The sequence below is a fragment of the Heteronotia binoei genome, chromosome 5, assembly GCF_032191835.1.
Source record: "Heteronotia binoei isolate CCM8104 ecotype False Entrance Well chromosome 5, APGP_CSIRO_Hbin_v1, whole genome shotgun sequence".
In the NCBI taxonomy this organism is placed as follows: domain Eukaryota; kingdom Metazoa; phylum Chordata; class Lepidosauria; order Squamata; family Gekkonidae; genus Heteronotia; species Heteronotia binoei.
This window is the reverse complement of record NC_083227.1, coordinates 42,597,255-42,611,585: the sequence shown is the minus strand read 5'-3', so window position 1 is coordinate 42,611,585 and position 14,331 is coordinate 42,597,255. Positions and strand designations below refer to the sequence as shown.

The 14,331-nt window shown below is 44.1% G+C and overlaps 1 protein-coding gene across 1 annotated transcript in view; it reads right to left on the bottom strand.

Moving 5' to 3' along the window:
* The window catches only part of SETD5 (SET domain containing 5), a 63,014-nt gene that overhangs the window by 25,034 nt on the left and 23,649 nt on the right, over positions 1 to 14,331 (bottom strand). The window contains exons 2-9 of the mRNA XM_060239328.1: positions 11,984 to 12,158; positions 9,283 to 9,388; positions 5,439 to 5,650; positions 4,450 to 4,508; positions 3,942 to 4,129; positions 2,123 to 2,161; positions 707 to 949; positions 128 to 276 (exon numbers count right to left, since the gene is read on the bottom strand). Of these exons, the coding sequence (XP_060095311.1) occupies positions 128 to 276; positions 707 to 949; positions 2,123 to 2,161; positions 3,942 to 4,129; positions 4,450 to 4,508; positions 5,439 to 5,650; positions 9,283 to 9,388; positions 11,984 to 12,054 (1,067 nt within the window). The 5' untranslated portion in view covers positions 12,055 to 12,158. The remainder of the gene's footprint in view (positions 1 to 127; positions 277 to 706; positions 950 to 2,122; positions 2,162 to 3,941; positions 4,130 to 4,449; positions 4,509 to 5,438; positions 5,651 to 9,282; positions 9,389 to 11,983; positions 12,159 to 14,331) is intronic.

The following is a 14,331-nucleotide window of genomic DNA, read 5'->3' as shown; positions in this document are numbered from 1 at the left end:
AGAAATGTGCACCCTTTCAGGGATGTGAATTGCTTTTCTGTTTTTGAAATCAACAGCTGTGGAAACCCTCCTGTCCACAACAGACCCACAAAGTGTCTCTGTCCTGCTGAATGTTTGGTGTTCTTACTTTTTGAAGAAATGTCCATTGACCTCAAACTGCTGTCGCAGCATCACTTTCCCACGATACTCAATTATCAGGGTGTCTGTGGCAAGATCTCTGGCTGCTCTCAGAATCTTCCGGTGCTTCTGAACTCGTGTCACTCTCCCCAGCTGCAGCTGCAAGGGGAAAGCCAGGAAAGTGTGTAAGAAGTAAGAACCCACTCCACATTCATTAGCTGCATGTGCAGGGCTGCATTTCTTAAAGCAGCCAAACACAAGTAAGATCTGAGATCCGACCATATTTATGTCCACCAGAATGCGTGAACCAAAGTGGTAGGCATACATGGCCCAAGACAGTACTGTTGGCTGTACCAGGAAGATTTTATACCTGAAAAGTATCTTATCTAATGAGCCAGAAAGGAGGACGGGGAGCGAAGGACTGTAGTTTTCATACCTCCCTGAGCTTCACCTTATCTGCTCTCCCCTATGTATAAGCTTGCTTGCATCTAGGAGCAAAAGAGCATCTTTCAAACCTGGGTTTCATCAATACTCCCACCCTATCACACCACTGGCTAGATTACCACCACTCATGGGCTTGTTTGTTTACCTGCATCTGAGAGCCAATGACAGTGTTGTTACAGGCGAGTTCAGTCTTATTGATGGTATCCAGCACAGCAGCCTTGCCCACAAATTCTTTGTTGGCACTGAGATGGCGTTCTAGAAGGTTCTGCACATCAGCACTGTACTGGTTAGTGAAGGCTTCTTCATACTGATCTGTCCAGAGCCGTATGCGGTTCTCCCAGCCTTCTGCTGTGTTCTCATCCAGGGCGTGGGCTTCAGAAGGAGAGTTCTGTACCAAAGCAAAAGCAAAGTGCCAACTAAGTGGCTTTGTGTTCTGACAGGGACCCTGAGCCTTCTGCTGAAGATAAGCCAGCCAAGAACTAGGAAGATGACAAAGCTGTCATCTATTTGAAAAGAATCCTGAGCCTCAGCTACTTGTTTGATGGCATTTTTGAGCCTCTCATACGCTGGCATTTGCTTAACAAATCTCAAATAAATGATAACTAACATGGCATAGAGAGCCAGTTTACTGTAGTGGTTAAGTGTATGAACTCTAATCTGGGAGAATTGGGTTTGATTCCCAATTCCTCCACATGCAGCTGCTGGTGTGACCTTGGGTAAGCCACAAGTTCTCAGCAGAGCTGTTCTCTCAAGAGCAGTTCTCTGAGAGCTCTCTCAGCCACCACCTACCTCACAGGGTGTCTGTTGTGGGGAGAGGAAGGGAAAGAAGATTGTAAATTGCCCTGAGACTTTTAGAGAAGGAAAAAAGGAAAGGTCCCCTGTGCAAGCACCAGTCGTTTCCGACTCTGGGGTGACATTGCTTTCACAACGCTTTCACGGCAGACTTTTTACGGGGTGGATTGCCACTGCCTTCCCCAGTCATCTACACTTCCCCCTAGCAAGCTGGGTACTCATTTTACCGACCTTGGAAGGATGGAAGGCTGAGTCAACCTCGAACCAGCTACCTGAAAACCCAGTTTCCACCAGGGATCGAACTCAGGTCGTGAGCAGAGCTTAGGACAGCAGTACTGCAGCATTAACACTCTGCACCATGGGGCTCGGAGAAGAGTGGGGTATAAATCCAATCTCTTCTTCTTTTTCTTCTTCTGAGATCACTCCCTCCACATAACACAGAAGACTCAGTGTACTTTCATCTACTAGTGATTTTAATAGTTCCCCTTCTCTTACCAGTAATGGTACAGCTTAGACCAGGCTAAAGAATAACCATGTGTCATGCTGAGGTATCACATGCCCTGTCCCATCCAGGAAATCACCATACAGTTCACCCAGCAAGCAAGGCTTGGTATTGAAACCAGTAGTGACCTATGGAAAGCTATCTAGATATACTGCGTACCGAGTGCTTTTTCAGTGACTAAACTAAGTAGATCAATTACCCTCAAAGCAAGCACATCTGGATTGAAATTGCAGAGGTGCCCAGAGCTACATAGATAGCTCCACTCACCTTCATCCGCAAAGACTTCCGTGAACCTTCTCTAAAAGCCTGTCAGCAAAACAAGACAAATGGCCATCAGTATTCATGCCCTATATAGTAGAGTCTTCAAACAAAGACTGCAGCAACAGGAAGTGCTCAAGAAACTGAGAATACATAAGGTAGGGACTGGAATTTATCTGAACGCAGTCTCAATAGCAGACTCCCCAAAGGCTGCTGCTTCTATACTGTCTTTAGTTGCCAAGCATCGATTTCTCTCCATTTCACTTGCACTGAAGCTCAGCCAAATACTGTTCCTCCTGGGGGAGGAGATCAATCAGGCAAGGAGTGCTGGCAAGCTTCCTCAAGGAGGCCACATACAGTGAACATACAGCATCATGCAGATATTTCATCCCAATACACTTGTACATAAAAGTTAAACGAGCCCCTTACCCAAAGTTCTGAGCATCAAGAGCCCTTTCCAGGTTTGAGAACCTCTTCCTACAAACTGCGATCCCTTCTAACTAAAAGAAAACCCCATTCATTTCACAGCAAAAAGTCTAAGCAACCTCAGAAATATATATACACAATAGATTTTTCAATATTGCCCAGGCTACAGTCTGACTCACCATCTTTCGGATCTGAAGCCCAACATTTTATTGTACTGGAACCATATGGGTTAGTGTGGGGAATGGGGGAAAAGGCTAGAGACGTTGTCAATATGAAACAACCCAATTTTTTTAGAACTGTTATCCATTTCTAAACTGTCAAATTCTCAACCTATATCTCAATGCCTTTGCTCTGATTAGCCAGGATCCTAGAAGCCAAAGGTGATTGACCTTTTACCAATTAACCGAGTAGAACATTGCTTATAACTAAGTAAAATGTACATATTCAAACTGACAGCTGAAAATTCAGACTGCACACACACACACCATGCTAAAAGCTCTAGATGGTCTAGAGCAGGGGTGTCAAACATGCAGCCTGGGTGCCAAATCAGGCCCTAGTGGGCTCCTGTCAGGCCCCAAGCAACTGGCTGTCATCTTACTTCCTTCTCCCTCTCTCTTGCTTCCTTTTGCATCACAGCTTGCTTCGCCAGCTTGCTCAATCATACAGAAGCTATAGCTATTTTCTCCACTGGTTGGGGAGGAAAGGGGGAGGGAGAGCTTTCCTTGCCAGGCTCTCTCAATCACACAGCAGAGCTACTGAGCTAAGCCTCTCTTCCTTCTGTTGGCTGAGGCTCCTTTCCCTCCTTGTCCCCTGGGGAAGGAAGGAAAGAACCAGAACTTCCTTTTGCCTAGTTCCCAGGATCACATGGGGGAGATACAAAGAAAGCACCTTTAAGACCAATGAGTACTAATGTTTTCAGAATGTTTTAAGCTTTAAAAAAATCTTTGTGTATGTCAGTGTCCTTTATAAAGTTGACATCTCTGCTACCTGGCATTACATTTTATGACACACATGGCCTGGCCCAACAAAGTCTCATTTATGTCAGATCTGGCCCTCATAACAAATGAGTTTGACACCCCTGGTCTAGAGACAGAGCACTGCCATTTTGCAGTGAGCAAACACTACATCAGGCATGAGAGGAAACCTCTATGGCTGCCCTAGTATATTTGTCTGTAGCAATGTTACCACTCAACAAACAAGGGAGCCATTCACCTATCCCAGTGGATCTTTTCTTAGGATGAGACTATATAGATGTTAGCAGGCAGGAAAGAAATGGAAAGCCTGTTCTCAATAATGCCTGCTCGTCAATCGGCTCTGGGCTTCTCAATAATGCCTGCTCGTCAATCGACTCTGGGGTGACGTTGCTTTCAATAACCACTCACAGTTATTTTCATTCACACACCTTGATTTTTTTGGCCTTTGGCACAGTACGTGCTCTCTCCGTATTCCTTTTCCTCTTCTTGGGTTTGGTTCTGCAGACCCGATTGACTGTCAGAGTGATGCTCGTGGGAGTGTGCTGTGTAGCCGTGTACAGCACTGTGGATGGAGACAGCTCCTCGTCCCAGCTCTCAGTTGCACTGCTGTCTCCACCTGTGGTGAGAAAGGTTATGTTGGCACCTTCCTCTTCGGTTAGAATAAGCTCTGCCCTAAAAGCAAATGGATGATGCACTCCTCTACCAGAAATGCCTAGCAGATCCAACTAGCTCTTGCAACACCCACTTGCTCTCTCAATATGAATACCCTAAGTGTTTTTTGAAATCCAACAGGAGCCTGGGAGAGAACACAAGGCAGTAGCCAGTGCTACTGTGGAAATTAATTATTAGAGGCATAGATCAGACTTAACTATGCATCAGGACAACTGCTCTCTCCAGTTTTAAAAGCCTATCGACAATAGCCAGATCCGAACGCACCTGACACGTTATCTTGCTTCCGGCGCCGAAGTCTGATCACTTTTCCCCTGCCGATGCCCCTGCAAGAAGAGGAAATATACCTGAAAGTTGTACTGTTAAGGGTTAAATGGCCAAAAAATAAAATTGGACTATCATAGCTTTTGGTTTTCAGTGGCATACCAAGTGACTGGACCTTCAAGTATTAAATGTGTAATGTATGTGTCCATAATCCAAAGCCATTTGTTCAACAAACCATGGATTTTGCAACAAATGTACTATCCAGATTCCCAAGAGATCCAGCTTTCAGTTTTATAAACAGTACATTTCTAGTCCTTAAAAATTTAGAGATAGCCTTAAAGTGAAGGAAGGCATTGTCAGTTAAATACACCGTCTGATGGTTGGCTGGAAGTGGCTTCAAAAAGCCAAAGAAATCCAGCTGCATCTTCTTGATGGCCATAGTCAGTTTACATCTGACAGGTCCCATTTCTCCTTTGTTATCTCTGTTCATCACTGTAAGGAGGCTAACATTCAAATAAGCTTGAATCAGATGTTCAACAGTTTAACTATCTATATGGTTGGTGAAAACAAATAACATTTAGACTATCTGGTATTTCAATAATGTGCCCTCCATCTGCAGAGAGGTAGGAGGCCACTAGAAAAAGGGCTTTATCAGGGGTGGCACCTCACCTCTGGAACACGCCCACCCCCCACCCCCTGAAGGCTCACTATTTCATTCCATGAGCTGCTTTGAGCAGGTCTCTAGCCAGACAATACATTTAATTTTCCAAACAAATAAATGCATTCAGTTTTTATGAACTTTCAGAATGCGGCTGGTTGAGTTTCAAAATGTAGTGTTTTGATGTAGGGATGCAAGTTACTTTGCCACATCTCATAACAGCTGAGCCAATGAAAGGGTAAAGAACTGCAAACAATGCTACACCTGAGCCACCAAGAAAACCCTTCCTTCTGCCACTCCTCCCTGCCCTGGAGAAAGAATCAAGAGGCCTTACCTGCACTTCTCGCATTTGATGAGGAAGCCATCCTGGGAGAGACTGCAATGACACCAACTGGGGATAGACTCTGCCTCAGAGGAGCTCTCTGTATCCCCAGAATTCTCCTCATCATGCGAGTGTAGGCCATTCAGTTCTGCACGAGGGATGATGGTCTGGACAGGGGGAGAAGCAGGAGGGGTCGGAGGAGGAGGGGCTCCATAATTATGATCCTGAAAACAAACATTTGTATCAGTGCTATTTTTGATTGGGGGGGGAAGAAGGGGGAGAGGAAAAGGCTTTCCACAGCTTACAAACATCAATAAAAAGCACAAATTTGTCTTGCTATACAGAAACTTGATTTCAAGCTAGCACAGTTAGGATTTGTACTGAATCTTGGAACTCCCCCACAAGACTGGGTGGAGTGGCTGTTTTCTCCTTCCAAACCCTGACAGAGAGAGTCCTCAATCCCAGAGGGTCACAGCATATTATAAATATTGCAAAATATTTATAACTGCACACAAGTTCAGACACTATTCAGCACTACAGATGTGAAGGTTTGGGGAAGTGGGTACATTTCTCCCCCTGCCCCGAGGACTCTCCCCCCGACCCCCCCCCCCCTGTTTTAATCAATGAAGAAACTGGAAATTTTAGGGAGTTCCAAATAAACCTCCTAACTTTTTTTTCTTTTTTAACAACTGAACTGCTTATGACAAGATGACTCAAAATGGAAAATTTTTATGTAAGACAATGTACAGAATTAAACAATTATTCCATTTTCTGTAGTCACACATAGTATGTTTATTAAGTATGACTAATTTTATTTACAATTTACATCCCTGCCACATGCAGCCCATTCGTGACTTTTGTTTGGAGTAGAAATTGATCCTGACTACTGCCATGTATTTTCATATGTTCAGCCAGGATTAGGCTTTTGAATTGGCCACCATCTGAACATGTTAACCTGTAAATTGATTTGTCTGGCTTTTTTTGTTTGTTTTAGCTAGCTGTTTTAAAATTATGTAATCATTTTATTGATGTGACCTGCCCTGAGCCCATTTTCAGAAAGGGTGGGATAGAAATGCAAAGTAATAAAGTAATAAACAAATAACATGCTACGATTGGTATGACATTACATTGCTGAAGAGCTTGGTGTTTTTGAAAGCTTATCTTGATATTCAGTATACTGTTAAGTCCTACTGTGACTGTCTGAGACTGCTTCTGTCCATTATAGTACTATTTGCTTGCTACTTTCAACATTTATGGTTTTTCTACTACTCACATGGCAAAAAGGAAGCTACATGTGCTAACATAGCAGAGGGTGCAACAGTACCAGGCATATTCAAAGTTTTGCTTACAGAAAACAATTCTTTACTCATTTTTAACTTTGAAGCACTGGGTATTTACCAAGTTCTACAGCTGGACTCGCTGAACCCCCAGCTCAATGCATGAAATCCAGATCTAAAACATTCCTGACAGATCCCTGTTCAGCACCTGCCTGAAGACATCCAGTAATGGGAAAGCTCGCCATGCTCCTAGGTAACTGGTCCAACTGTCAAACTACGCTTGCTATTAGAAAGCTTCTTCTAATGGGCAGCCTGAGGGGAGGAGCCATTGCTCACTGGGCAACTCATAAAACTCCCAGCTTCTCCTGTTAAAAGCATCATGTAGTAAGGTGGATGGAAAAGACCTCTACCTGAGACCCCAGAGAACTGTCAAAGTAGAAAATATTGACCTTGATAGATCAGCAGTCAGATTTATAGCAGCCCTGTGTGCGATCCATACGTAAGCAAAATCTACTAGTGAAATCAAAATTTAACCCTGTAATTTGAGCCCATTAGATGGTCTCACCCTCTGAGGAAAAAGAGAATGAGTCTTTTCCATCATCCACTTGACAAACTTTAAGGTTTGAAGAGCATAACCATGTTTCCCCTCAGCCTTCTCTCTTCCAAGCTAAACACAACCACTTCCTTCAACCTTTCCAGATGCCCATTTTTTTCTTGCCCTTTCTGAAATTTTCTACATCTTTTTTGAAGTGTAGCAACGAAACTAGACACAGTGCTACAAATAAGATGTGACTAATGAGAAATGAAAATTCCTTGAATTAGATATGTTGTTTCTATACAATCTATAAAAAAACCACATTTGCCTTTTTTTTCTTGCAGTCAGATCATAGGGCCAACTCATTATGGCCAAGTTGGTGTTCTTTTACTTACATCAGGTTTGGCTGCTGGCTCTCTTCCTATCTCACCTGGACCTAGCATTCACAAAATGGTCAACTCCAGACTGGATTACTGTAACTCATTCTTCGTAGGGCTACCCTTGAGACTGACCTGGAAACCTCAACTGGTCCAGAATGCAGCAGCGAGGGTCCTAACTGAAGCCCCTAACTGTGTAAATTGACACATATTCAGCTGGTGCTCTGTTAGCTGCACTGGATCTAGACTGAATTGTGGATCATGTTCAACATGTTGGTTTCAACCTTTAAAGCCTTTCATGGTCTGAGACCAACATATCTTTTGGATCACCACTCCTGGCATACTCCCCAAAGAGTATTACCCTCCTCAGGTAACAACACGCTGACAATCCCAGAGCCAAGGACCATCCACCTGGCCTCTAACTAGAACTAGAGCCTTTTTGGTGATGGCTCCAGTTTTGTGGTATGCACTTCTAAATGAGATACAGGCCCTGCAAGACTTAGGGCAATTCCGCAGGGTCTCCAAAATGAAACTGTATGGCCAGGCTTCTAGGTAAGATCAGAGAGTTCTTATTTATACACTGCCTCTCTGCTTCTTCCCCTCCCCCCTCTCCCAAAGAAGTTACATGTAATCTGGTCAATTGTTTGAATTGTACATACAGATTGCAATAGATTTTAAATGGCTTATGTATGTCATAATCTGCACTGAGCCCCACAGTTGTGAGGAAGAGTGAAATATAAATAGAAAACAAACAAACAAACACATAAGCTTGTGATCAACAGCTGAGCATAATAGTTAAAGTGTCAGACTGGGTTCAAATTCCCACTCTGCCATCAAGTCACTAGCGCTCACAGGCTGGTCTCTCTTTGTCAGACTCTCATACCTCACAGGGTTTTTGTGAGGATAGAATGAGGAAGGGAAAGGCAAGTATGCCACCATGACTACACTGAAAGAAGGACAGGATGAACATATGATACACGGACCTTTTTCACATGTAGTTCTGTCAAACTAGGTACCCCACATCCTATCTACCAGTCCATTGCATTCTTTCTGTCTATGTGTGTTCTGCATTTGTCTGATGAATTTTGTTAGTTTCAACCCAGCTTTCCAGCCTGTGAAGGTCATTTTTTGTGTCTGTGCATTAGCAGACTCTCCCAGATTTGTGCTATCTTTGTGTTAAAGAAGGATTATTTCTTCCTCTTCATTCTAGTCACTGATAAAAATGCTCAGGATACAACTCTGTCACACCCACTCAAGACCCCTCACTAGAACGAAAAAGTGACATCAAGGAACACTGAGAACAGTTCCCAACCAAGCTATGAATCCTCTTGATGGGGCAATCATCAAGCCTGCATTTAATAAAAAAAACCTGCACATTTAATAGAACCTGTAATTAGAAAATTAAAATGGTTGCAGAATCCTAACCCTTGAGCAGCACCAGAGACATAGGGAAGTGTCCTTTCAGCTTCATGTCCCATACCACATTTTACAAAAAACTTTCTGCGAACACACAAAATGTCTCCAGTACCAGAAATTCAGTACGCAGGGGTGACTTGGCATTGTGGCTGTCCTCCAAAAAGATTTACAGCTCAAGCATGCACAAGATGGCAGAGGAGAGAAGATGGATAAAACACCAATTTGCTGCAGATAACAGGGATGGTACTCACTGCATAAGGCAGCCCTCGGTAGCTGTGCCTCTGGGAGGCCCCGTAGCTGTGACTCGAGTATACATTCTTCTCACCAACAGCTGGGCTAGCTTCCACAGACTCTGGGCTGCACAAAGGGCCAAGAGCAAAACCAATCAGTATAGGAAATAGTTCTTTTCAAATAATTAGTCAGGTCTCAATGTTTTCTCTTGCGCCTTATAGGACAGCAAAGAATGGAGATACCTTAGGGTAGGGAAAAAAAATGAGGTATGGAACCCATGAAAGCAGGACTGCAAAAGAAGCTTGCTATGACAAGCAGAAAAGGCAAATAGCTGGCAGCTCCCTATATAAGGGATACCTTGAATAAGCAGCTTGGCTTCAGCATGAGATGGTAAGAGGAGAAAAGCTGCTGATAAGCTGGCAAAGCTATTTTAATAGATTTTAAGCTACCCACAGACTTGCACCACGAAGTGGCTCCCCTGATTACCATCACAATGTTCTCTCTCTCTTGCCCCGGCTCATTCTGAGCAGCTGAAGTGGACTATGTCCATGGTTTCTGGCTTCCGTATGAAAGCATCTTCCAGGACACAACCATACACCACTTCTCCAATGGTTATCTGTTACTTAATACAGACAAGAGCCTAGATACAGTTTCCTAGGGATGGAAGCTCTTGGGAGCATTTGGCAAGAATGATGGGATAGGCCATACATACTTCATGCAGTGAGGAGCTGCAAGAATATCTATGACCTGGATGGGTGACAACTCTAGGTCAATCAACATATGCTATTGCTGCCCTTCTTGTTTCTTTACAGGAGTACACCGGGAAAGGCCTGGCTACTCTGCCACTGATTGTGCAACTTTCCACCACAAGGTGGCAGAAAGAATCAATTCAAAGTATGGTACAAAATGAGCAATTAGTGAAAGGCTGTGGGAGTCCCTGTTATAGGGAGGAAAAAACAGGAAAAGCTTTAAGTGATGAAGCCAAGGATACCAGAAAGAAAACATGCTCATTTGGATTGGGGTGGGGTGGGGGGAGAAAAGAGAACACTCAAAAGAGGAGAGGAAAGAGGAGCCACTGCTGCAAGCACACAATTCCTGGCATCCTTGGACCTTTACTCAGGAAATGAAGGTCTTCTCTGCAACAGCAGTCAACCTTCAACGGCTACAGTAGGAAGATACAAGCCAAGCATGACACAAAACCTGCCCACTTGAAATCCTGCCTCTCTTTGCACACTCACATTCTTAGCTACCCATCTGCTGTGGCAAATTCAGGGAGAAACCTCTCCAAAGACAACGGAATCGCAAGACTAGCAAGCACTCCACACATAAAGCTCTGCCTTGAACCTTTACTCTTGATACCCGATTGATAAAAAGCAGCTTTCCCTTACCACTTCCTCACTCACATGTACACCCTCACACCCCAAGTCCCTGGAGCTTGCTCTTGAGAAAGAATATGCCTCACCAGAGGCCCTCTTACAAAGTGCAGCTTCTGTTTAGTTAAGGAAGGCTGGGGGACCATGGCAGCACAGCAAGCGGTGATTGGCAAGCCCTTTATCTACCTTTCAAATTCATAAAGTGCGACAAAGCAATACTAACACAGGTATCATTACAGCTGCGTCTTCCCCCACGCTCTCAAGGACAGGAGGTGCAACAGCCTTCTCTGGGCTCCTTTCGCCATATGGCTGAGAATGGGAGGCCACTGCAATCTGACAGTATCATTGACTGTAACCCTGAAGATTCCTGAAATGAAAGCGGAAGAACCAGTGCAAAAACTATAGCCAAATAAACACCTGACCCAAATGGCAAAGAAAAACGATGTGTACCCAGAACAGAACTAACATCTGATAGGAAGCAGGCTGTAGGACACCGATTCTGCAGGGAACTGAACATACCCCCGCTGCTTACACATCAACAAAGCCAAGCAGTTTTACACCATGAAATCAGCCTGCAAGTTCTCTACTCCGTGTACTCAAATATACCAAAGATGCCAAGAGAAAGAGATATCCTGATATATACCACAGCCTCACAAAAAAAGCACTGCAAACTAAAGTCAGACTGCCTCAAATATAGAACAGGTCTGGTCTTAGTGCCCCACTCTTGTGAAAAAAATTTATTCAAAACAAGACAATGAACGCAAGCAAGCACAGCCCACTTCCCATGACTTGACTTGGCTTGCTGATTGATTCAGCTCTGAGCATTTCCTTCCTGTGGGCATTTCATATGGGTCTTTTTTAAAAACTATGGGTCATGGTGTCTACCACAGGAAATTTCCTGCCAGCCAAAGGGGGGAGAGGTAGCAATACTGAGTAAAAATCCACATGATATTGTGATAGGGAAAAGGTATGATTCCAGAAACAGCCTTTTTACCCACATCATACAGTGATCAGTATTAGCACCATGAACCTTAAGCTACATAGGAGGAACACAGGGGACTCGTATTCTGCTACATGCCTATCAACAAAACAAATGTGAATGATCAACAGGGAAATTTTAATATCTTTGGGAAAGCAGCACTTTATACAAGTGCTTGTCTTTGGATACAATCTGAAGGAAGAGGTAGAGATTCTGTTCTGTGTTCCATCATGGTCTTAGTATGAAACGTCCTTTTTGTAGGTGACTGATCTGTTGCAAAGCTAGCTATTTTCTTCTACTCTGGGCTAGTTGGAGTCTGCACCCCCGGTTCCATGCCCTCCGTGCACTAACAGGCAAAGCAGCACTTACTCAGATCCAGCAGCCATATCTGAATAAGATGTATCTGGTGTGGTGACTCCCAGAGGGATTGCAATGCTCATGACGTTCGTCAGGGATCACGGAGTCCAAAGGGTAGCGACTAGCAGCTCCAAGGGCGGGGAGCAGCCGCAGAGCCTCGGCCAACACGTCACGGACATGGGGAAACCTGCCAAGGGGAAAAGAAGCAGTGCTTTGCATTTCTGTTTACCATTGCCTCAGACATATGGTTTATTCTACACATTGCTCTAGACTCGAAAGAGTGCAAGCTAAATAAGGGAATAACTTCAGATGATGTATGTTGTCTCTAATCTTCACGTTACTTTTACATCGCCTCCTCTCCAACATGGCCACCTCCTTCACTTGCAGAGGTTTCCTTGTGCCACAGAGAGACTGCTGAGCACAGGCGAGAGGCCTGCAGGCCTGTCTTGCAAGAGACAGTCACGTGGACAGAACTGCCAGTAGGGGAGGCAGAGCACAGTACTGCTGGAGTGGAGGGGAGACAGACAATTCCAGAGCAGCAAAAGAGGAAGCAAATAGGCAAAAAAAAGGGGGGCTGCAGCAATTATTACTGTTCTCATTACTATTCTGTTGATCAAGAACAGAACACATCTTCCAAACCCCACTTGGGACCAGAGGTACATTTGAAAGAGTGATGAAAGGGCAACAGACTGGGGTAAGAAGGCTGTAGGTGGAACAGAATCATAAGAGACCCAAGTTGAAGCTCCACTGACTCTGGTTTCAGTATACAACCCACACATGCTTCACAACAGCCCTGAATGTGATATGTGAATTTAAATTGCCTTTTCTCAGGGGAAAAACCAAACAAACCAGCAGTTTATGCACACATCCAGTTATACATACATTCAGATTTGACACTGCCTATACTCTGGCATCGGTAACTAAGTACAATAAGTCCAAAGAGAAGCCGCCCTGACACAGATGCCAAGTGAGATAAAAGAGAGCAGTGCCACAAAAGGAGTGTGGGTGGCAAGTCTTGTATTCAACCTGTTCTGTCCTGCCTCTACAAAGCTCAGAGGCCTTTGGAAAGGAATATACTCCATTCCTACCCTAATGAGGTTCATCTCCATCTTGTCGGTGCCTTGCAGATGCATCTAGGGCTGGGCAGAGAGTCTGCCCTATGGGAATATAGCCTCACAGTTGTAGACCTCTGAACACAAACCTTTGAATGCCCATGGGAGCCACACCTGCTTACAAGCTTTTTTTGGAGGGGGAGAGCAGAACAATAAGAACTTGTAGATTAAAGCGGGTAGAGATAGCTCACAACCAAGAGTTGCTGGCCTTAAGAAGGTCCAGTTATAGCCCCTGCATCACTGAAAGTTGTTTGGCCAATTCAATAATTCTCTTCCCATGCTAAAAAACTAAACAGACTTTCTGTTCCTCCACACAGAACAGCTGCAATAGTTTTAGTAGCCTTTCAAGAACTTCTCCTTCCATAAACTACCCATATGCAGAGGGCAGGGAGGCTTTTCATGTAATTGGGAGGGTGGAGGGAGAAGAAACAACCAGATGTTTTGTTCCTTTTTATTCTGGCCAAGTTCCTTTAAATTATCTTCCCTGTATTCAGGACCAGTAATGCAACTGGTATAACTTAGGTTGAGAAAACAAGCCTTGCTGTTCTCTGTATCTGCTGGCAGAGGTGACGATAAATGCTGACAGCCTGGAACTTCAACTCCCATCTCACAGCAAGCAAACCACCACGTCACACACCACTTCTCTGATAGGTCAGTCTAGAAAAGACTATTACTTGTTCGCTTCTAAAAGGGGGCGGGGAGATGGGGATCACATCATTCTATTGGGAGGAGTTGGGAATTCTCTCTTCAGTGTGTTCAGAGAGCCGTCTGCAGCCATAAAAGGAACACCCATGCTCAGGGGCTGTATTTTGTGCACTCAACAATACTACTTCTAAGGAAAGATTTAACTGGCACACTAGTGCTGAGAATATGCACTTGCTATGAGAATGTGTGATCACAAACTCAGATTCTGTACAGAAATCCTCAAGACTTTTCAGCTGTGAATGTGAGCCACACTAAGAATCAGAATAATTTTACTTCATTTATGCACTTGCACAAGCATGGTAATCTCAGAGATCATGTTTAGAATGTGGCCATGGCACAGAATAGCAAACCCTTTTTTGTTTTAAAAAGTTAGTTCTTTCCGAGAGATGGGCACACAATTATAGAAAGGTCCACTGGTTTTGGTTCAGCAGCCTTGAATCATTTTGATAGGGAATTTTAAGGAGGACTAAAAAGCCAAATCAAACATACAGAATCCCCATTCTCCCCAGTGGAGATCCAAAGCAGCTTACATTGTTCTCCTCT